This window comes from Saccostrea cucullata, unplaced genomic scaffold, assembly GCF_032062105.1.
Source record: "Saccostrea cucullata isolate Sc308-1 unplaced genomic scaffold, CSIRO_AGI_Scuc_v1 ctg12745, whole genome shotgun sequence".
Taxonomy (NCBI): Eukaryota; Metazoa; Mollusca; class Bivalvia; order Ostreida; family Ostreidae; genus Saccostrea; species Saccostrea cuccullata.
Window position 1 is genome coordinate 1 of NW_026921250.1, and position 8,772 is coordinate 8,772.

Below are 8,772 nucleotides of genomic sequence, written 5' to 3' on the forward strand. Positions count from 1 at the left end.
TTCCCCCAGAATGCTTCCACATAAGTTTCAGCTTTCCTGGCCCAGTGGTTCTTCAAAAGAAAATTTTTCCTATATATAGGTAAATATCAGTATCTCGAACATGGGATATATCGAATACCCCACTTATGTCGAAGTCGATCGCCGGTCCCGGCCGTTTTCTCTCTTTATATGATTTAAAAAAACACCTGATATCTCGAACACGGTAATCTCGAATACCCCGCTTATGTCGAAGTATATTCAAAGTCCCAAGCCCTTTTTTACCTGGCTTATCTCGAAGTGCAGTGAATTTTTTGGTCTACTGAACACACCTAGCGTCGTGACTTCACACACTCTCGCCAGTGGCTATTAATTAACACCTTCAAACTTGGGGAATCTTAATTATTCTCAAGCTCATGTTGATGTCGGGTATCTGTGACAGGTTAATTGGTTTGACAGCTTGGGTGTTTGGTGTAGTCTACGACCGATAAAACAAACCACTTCACAGCAACTCAGAAATTAAAGTACCGATATTGCATTTAATAATATGCTCTGTATAATTAAATTCCTAAATTCATAAAACAAATATATATTTCACAATAAACTTAAACAGTTAAGTTGTAGTGCATAATGCACAGTGATTGATTACATTCATGTTTATCTGCGTATAAATAGATAACCTTGACCGCCATTTGCATTGTTAGTTTCGTAAACTATGTGTTCCTTAGTAGTACTTCGTAATGTTATACATGTAAGCTATTAATATCAAGTACACAGTTTGAATACTGATTATTTTTTTAAAAACATTTTGCACTAAATTTCATCAAATTATGTTTTTAAAAAATTCGTCTTTTTCTCTTCTTACGGAGAAGGTTCTTCAACTATAACGCTAATGATACATCCCGTTTGACCACGTAAGCATGGCCTGGAAAATGTAAATTTGCTGAATATGCAATAAGGCAAAGAAAACAACAGCATTGTTTTTCTTAATATTTATTGCGAATATGTCTGAGACTTTACCATAAAGACTGCATGTTTTGTAATACAGGATAGTGTTACGCATCAAGATATACGAAAAAACGGGAATCGCTGATTCGACTTTGGAAGATAACTTCGGATATCTCGAACCCCCGGATATCTCGAAGTCGTGTCCAGGTCGTATTTCATTGTTAAACTTTGATTCCCCATTATGGCCCCGCCCTACCAGCGGGGTCCATGATTTTAATTTAATTTCTTACTACCCAAGGAGCCTTCCACATAATCAAATTTATAAAGCCTAATGTGCACTATCTATAACATGCCTTGGAAACTAAGTATGCATATGAAAACGAATTAAAGATTTCTCTCAGTGTATAAAAAATGCATGTATACCTCTATTGCATTTTAATAAGAATGCCTATACCAAGCCTTAAATCATTTTGGACTGATAGCCTGACTGAATACTGGAGGTCTGTCTGAGTACTACTGATAGTCTGTCTGAGAACTGGTGTTCTGAGTACTGATGGTCTGTCTGAGAACTGGTGTTCTGAGTACTGATGATCTGTCTGAGTACTGGTGTTCTGAGTACTGATAGTCTGTATTCTCCTTCTCAGCTTACTTCTGAGTAAGTGTTTTAAAGTGAAACAGATTATCAAAGTGAACTTACCAGAATATCTGGAAGCTTAAAGCTTGGGAGATAGAAATAGAACTGTTCCAGTTGTTCTACAGTTGGTAAAAGACCTGCTGCCTGAAAAATTCAGAATTTCAACATATAATCATATATTTTTTAGTCATTAGTATTTCTACCAGTTGTCAAGTTTATTATTATTTTTATTGTGAACACCTTTATATAATGCCTTTCATGTTTTGAGATTTTAATTTTCTTTGTTGCAATCTAAAGGTATTTTTTATTTATCAGACTTCATATGCTGGTACAGTACTGTAGATATTCAGTTAAATATCTTTAGAGCGAATTAAATTGATAGTGTGTTATAAAAAATCAATCGTTTAAAATGTAATTCATTTTTTTCTACTTTTAATACATGATTATATAAGGTCTATAATCTATAATTAGAAAAGGAAAATTCCTTCCTTCATCGTAACTAAATATATACAAAAGGCCCATGGGCCACATCGCTCACCTGAGCACCATACATGCCAACTTTTGAAAATTCCCATGGGGGATTTAGCGCATGACGACAATTTTCAAAGCTTTTAAATTCGCGACATTTTGTCGTGAAATGAAATGATTATGAAATGATCTTTTTTTAAAGTTATAATATTGATATTACTTATCAATACAACTTAAAAATTAATTTAACACCAAAAATAATGTTTTTCTTTCCAAAGTTGAAATATTTCTGCTAAAATAGGTGCCTCTTTCACTTAAGAATGGGTATTTAGTTACATATGTAAACAACATTTTTTTCTACCAGAACACATAATTTAGTGAAAAATTGTAAATTTTACAACTTTTAAATCATTTTTTCAAAGGCTAACAAATATGAGGTTTTGATACTGTAAAGTCCTGTTTCTGGAAACATTTTTGAGATTTTTTATATATATTAGAAATTCTAATTAGATATTAAATTTACAGAAATTTATACCACCTATCTTAAAGAAAATTATTTTTTTTACAGTCATGAAATTTGTCAGGCTTGATGGTGCCTTATGGGTATTTCCTTAAGTCATGCACATTACTTTTGGGAGAAGGGAGGGAAAAGAAATTCTAATTGAAATACACTTGATTGTTTCATCTTAATTTTTTCATAATATTTTAATTGGCATCTTAGAAATATTTTTTATTATAGGTAGATAAAATCATCAGCTATGCTTTGTAGTTTTCTACTTTCGTTTTCAAAAAACGATCTCTTTGGATTCCGATTTTATGGTTTAATTAGTATTTTATTGTCTTTAATTTATGTTTTTAATAAAATGACTAACAGTTATCACGTTAATCTATGTGTTTCACCTTGCATACCCCTTAAAACTGACAAGATAATACCCTAATTGCCCAAGCTATAAGCTACTCGTACCTGGACAACTGCGTGCGTTCATGCATGAAGTGATTTCCTGTGGCTAATTAGTAATGAACACCTGGTTAAATAAACAGTGAAACTTATCTGTGGCATTGAATATACAAGTCTGACATTGTTATCCCGATTGTCAAAATTCAGCGGCAGAGAAACTTTTAAAATTTGAAATTTTAAAGTGATTTTTTTTCCAAATCGGGAAATTAGGTAAATTTTTCTCTCCCGATCGGGAAGGCGGGATGAAAGGGTAAAATCGGGAGGATCCCGCCTAAATCGGGAAAGTTGGCATGTATGGAGCACTAAGGGTAGGAAAAAGTAGAAAATGGCTTTTTATTGTAAAGTTTAAATCCAAAAGTAGTCCCATGACCAATCATGGATTTGCTATTTTTTAGAAAATGATTTTTAAAGAATTTTCCTATATATATCTTTAAAAACTTTGGACATCCATTTTGGCCCCGCCTTACCCCTGGGGGTCATGATTTGAACAAATTTGAATCTACACTACTTGAGCATGCTTCCATATAAATATGATGAATTATGGCTTTGTCATTCTTGAGAAGAAGATGTTTAAAGAATTTTCCTATATATTTCTATGTAAAACTTTGGTCGGCCATTGTGGCCCCGCCCTACCACCGGGGGTCATGATTTGAACAAACTTGAATCTACACTACCTGTGCATGCTTCCATATAAATATGATGAATTATGGCTTTGTCATTCTTGAGAAGATGTTTAAAGAATTTTCCTATATATTTCTATGTAAAACTTTGGTTTGCCATTCTGGCCCTGCCCTACCCCGGGGGGTCATGATTTGAACAAACTTGAATCTACACTACCTGAGCATGCTCCCATATAAATATGATGAATTATGGCTTTGTCATTCTTGAGAAGAAGATTTTTAAAGAATTTTCCTATATATTTCTATGTAAAACTTTGGTCGGCCATTTTGGCCCCGCCCTACCCCCCGGGGTCATGATTTGAACAAATTTGAATCTACACTACTGAGGATGTTTCCCCATAAGTTTCATCTTTCCTGGCACAGTGGTTCTTGAGAAGAAGATTTTTAAAATATGCCACTAAATTTTCATTAATTCCCAATTATCTCCCCTTGAATGAGGGTGTGGCCCTTCATTTGAACAAACTTGAATCCCCTTCACCCAAGGATACTTTGTGGCAAGTTTGGTTGAAATTGGCACAGCGGTTCTTGAGAAGAAGTCGAAAATGTGAAAAGTTTACAGACAGACAGACAGACAGACGGACAGATGGACACCGGACAAAATGTGATCAGAAAAGCTCACTTGAGCCTTCGGCTCAGGTGAGCTAATAATGTCAGCAAGTTTCTGAGAACAAATTCAGTAGTCCATAATCTGAAAAAAAATTATGCCCCTGATTTTTGATCTTGGGGCATAATTTTAATTATCTGGGTTTAATCAAGATTTGGGATTTACCCTGGGTTTTAATTTATTCAATAAACTCTGAGGCAGAAGGGTATATATAGAGAATACAATTCTGGGTAAATCCTCATACCTTGATTGTGTCTAGACATACTTGTTATTATCTTTTTCATCACAGTACATGTGATGAAAAAGAGGGAGATTCAGACCACAAACTAGAGGTACTGTGAGCAATGAGCTCACTAAATGATACCCCCGCCTCCCAGATGAATAAAATGGCAGTGTCCATGTTTTGCTCTGGGAAACCAAAATATGTGTCAGATCAAAAAGTAAAATAGGAGGTGCACAATGGCAATATGTAATAAAGATTTTGTGAAACTTTCATCAAATTTCATTCAGTGGCATGAGAGGAGTTGCGGATAAGAGATGGGTACCCCAAAGCGTAACAGATGGACGGACGAACGGACGGCGGACAGACAGCTAGACAGACGGCGCACAGACAATTGTCAATTGTCAAACACAGCAAATGATGTCATTGTATATCTATACCCCTCGTTTGAAAAACGGGAGGGTATATAGTAATCATTATGTCCGTTCAGCTGTACGTCCATCCGTCTGTCTGTCCATAATCCATTTTGTTACGCGTTGGGGTACCCATGTCTTATCCACAAGTCCTCTCATACCACTGAAAGAAATTTGATGAAATTTTCACAGAATCTTTATTACATATTGCCGTTGTGCACCTCCTATTTTACTTTTTGATCTAACACATATTTTGGGTTTCCCACAACAAAACATTGACACTCCCATTATATTCATATGGGAGGCGGGGGGTATCATTTAGTGAGCTCATTGCTCACAGTACCTCTAGTCTAGATCTAAAACTAGTTCCTATCTCTCCTTAAATAAATTGGATTTCCCACAATGTTCAAAAATGAAAGTAAACAATCAGATGTAACATGGCTCATGGCTTGGTCAATCGAGTGATTTCTATTGACTTTATTGATAAAATTGTGAGCTCCTGAGTTTTTACAGACAATGTCAAACTTTTCATCCAGTTCTATTTATTGCTGTTTGAAAAAGCAGAAGATTCCCACCTAAAGTGTGGTAGAGTTAACATGTATGGTCTAGATTGCAAATTTTTATACTATGAAACAAAATAAATTTTATATAAACCCTTTTCCAATCAATGACATCGGTGTTTTTAACAGTTGATAGGATTAACTATTTTGCCTCAATGCACCTGGGTTGCATGTGTTACATGCTAAAAAGAAAACAAGAGGCCCATGGGCCTCATAGGTCACCTGAGTATCATGTACCAACTTTCCAACAATTGAAATTGGTTTGTGTTTTAAACCAGGGGCCATGACATTCACAATTTTGAAAGAGGCACCATTGCTTTTCATAACTATACACTTAGCATGCTTACTTTGGTTTTTTAATACTCGTAGGTAGATCAGAGTAACAAAGAGAAAATGTATTTCCACTTTATAATCAGTTGTACATTCATCATAAACGGTTGATAAATACCAGAGCAGATTTCAAAGCATTCATTTATTTTCAGACTATGTAACCCCCCCCCCCCCCCCCCACACACACAGTACCCTTGACCCACGGGCCCTGAAATTAACCATTTCAGAAGAGGCACCTTTCTTCATATTAAATATGTACTTAGATCATTGGCAAAATACCCAGAAGCAAAGGAAAAGATCTTCAAAGAATTCATGCTTTTTCACTATATAACCATTACAGCCCCATCCAAACACCAGAACCCCTTACCCTGGTGCCATGAATTTCACAATTTTGGTAGAAGGCTCAGTGCTTCTTACAATCATGCCAACAGTTTGACTGCTTGATGTCATGCATTGATTTTGGTGGTTTTAGCCCCGTCCCCCAGGCCCCATGAAGGCAGGGACCATGAAATTCATAAATTTTGTTCCCCTTCATCCATAGATGCTGTATACCAAATTTAATTGAAATTGGATCTGTGGTTGCAGAGAAGAAGCTCTAAAAATGTTCAAAAGTTTATGACCGACGTATGATGAAGGACAAAAACAGATAGCAATAGGTCACCTGAGTGACTCAGGTGACCTAATAAAAACTTTAATGCGATGTTCACATGGAGAGTTTAGTTTGCAGTAAATTAATGAGAAGTGAACTAATGCGAAGTAAAATAATGTGAATTAAATTGCGTTCACACGACAGCTAAAGCAAATTTAACTTATGTGAATTAAAATTTTATTTCTACAATACGGCTATTCAGTACAGCTATTATGACATCATCTGTAATTCACATCATGTGTTTCTAAGCAGATCCATCTGACAAAATAATCATAGTGATTACATACAATTTAGTGACTAACATAATTTTCCTTTATTTTTTCAACCAAAAATAGCACAGATACCTAAATCTAACTACTGACATGTGGCCTATGACTTAATTTTGGCCTTAAGCATGCATCAAAAAAATTAGCTTCGCTCAGCACTCAAATGGAGCTAATGCGAAGTAATTTAATGTGCAGTTACTTAATTTGAATGAAACTTATTTGCATTAAATTCTCCGTGTGAACGCTGTCAAAATTTAATTCGCAGTAACTTACGTTTAATTCAAATTAATCTCTCCATGTAAACAGAGCATAACAAATAGGTATCGTTTTCATGCCCCTTACTTTGATGTCTTCCACATCCTCTTTGATAATTGTTTTGATTTGCTCCAATGTCTTCTCACCATATGCTGTAACTAGCCCCACCTCCTGTCCACTTCTATATCGCCCTGCACGTCCAGCTATCTGCTTTGCTTGTGGTGTGCTGATTCTTGACATAATTAATTCACCATGCTCATTTCTATTCAACTTTTCAGCTTGGAGGAAAATCATTCTTCTGATTTTCCTGGAAAAAAAAATCATTAACTTGATTTTAAACAGCTATTCTATAAAAGTCCATTATCTGTTATTTTCTGTGAATTCTCTTTCCTGATCAAGTCTTCAATTATATAAATTGTGTGTCAGAACACCCTACTTACAGGTTAATCCCCATTCCTATGGCATCAGTAGCCACAAGCACCTTACATGGATCTTTGGGATCATTGAACTTCTGGGCTTGGGCTAATTTGGTGGCTATCAAGATCAGACAAATTATTTATCAAAGTCATGTTGCACAATATCATTAATTCACATTAAATTTTTTTCAGTTCTTACAAGAAAAAGATTTGTAAATGTCTTTTCTTTGTTAATATTTCAATGTCAAACTTTGATTTTCTATTGTTACCCTTATACCCTTCCACCAGGGACCATGATTTGAACAATTTAGAATGTTTACTACCTTGGGAATCTTCCGCTAGTCATAAAGTTCAGGGCTGGGTTTCACAAAATTATCGTAAGATTTATCCTAAGATAGATCTTACGATCATCTTAAGATATGACTTATGACAATCATAAGATTTGTCACTGCTGTTTCACAAAACTATCTTAAGTATAAGAAATCTTAAGACAAATCTTAAGACGAATTTCATTCTTTAATTTCACAGGGATTTTTTGTTAAATATATGTATGCAAGAAGTTTAAATGCCTTTCCTTAATTTTGCAGATAAACCCTAGGAAAAAAAGACAAACATTTTATTGCATCAACTTCAATGTAATCAGGGTGTGTTTGTGTATGTCGGGGGTCGGGTCAAAATTATTAAATTTGAATTAATTTCATCACATAAAAAAATAATTGAATATAATATGTTTAAATGTCTTCTTGCTCAAAAAATAGTAGTTACTGACGAAATTTATGAGATGCTTTTTTAATTAAAGCTACTAGAGTATCCGAACCTTTGCAATTAATGAATGATTATAGCAATGAATTCTCTTGAAACACCAAATCGTGTTAAAAGTTCGTTTAAAAAATTCGATGTAGGTGTCTTTAAAACACTTCAACTACTGCAACAAAATATCAATGCTAACGGATGAAGAAAAGAAACGAAAAAAACCAAACATTTTCCAATCAAAATTTTATAGTTTCAATACTATTATAAAAGAAGGAAGAAAGCATGTACATACAGCATCAAATGTTACAGCATGATTTTCATACACATTACACATTCCGGTAGATTAATGAGGGATACCCCAAGAATAAAATTATTTGATTTTATCTAATTTTGTACGACTGAATGAAATGTTTACTTTCTAATTTCTAAAAAAAAATCACCATAGTGTAACAAAATAAAGTAAAACGTCTAAAAATGAAGTGTATATATAAGTATTTTCTTTACTTTCATTGACTTAACTAATCCCTAGAAATGCATATACTTCATATTTCTGTTTACTAAAAAGATATTAATGTACCCTATCAATAAATAAACTACAAGAATCTCAAACACAGGATCTGGAATTACTTTAGTCATTTTAAA

General features: G+C 34.3%; 1 protein-coding gene across 1 annotated transcript; it reads right to left on the reverse strand.

Moving 5' to 3' along the window:
- Positions 1 to 1,621: 1,621 nt before the first annotated feature.
- Positions 1,622 to 7,515, reverse strand: LOC134259578 (ATP-dependent RNA helicase SUPV3L1, mitochondrial-like; the record flags this gene model as incomplete). The annotated part of the gene is made up of 3 exons (XM_062742186.1): positions 7,402 to 7,515; positions 7,049 to 7,268; positions 1,622 to 1,702 (listed from the first exon to the last, which is right to left on the reverse strand). Coding segments are annotated over exons 1-3 (315 nt in total), but the record flags the coding sequence as incomplete, so codon positions are not given.
- Between the last annotated feature and the right edge of the window lie 1,257 nt (positions 7,516 to 8,772).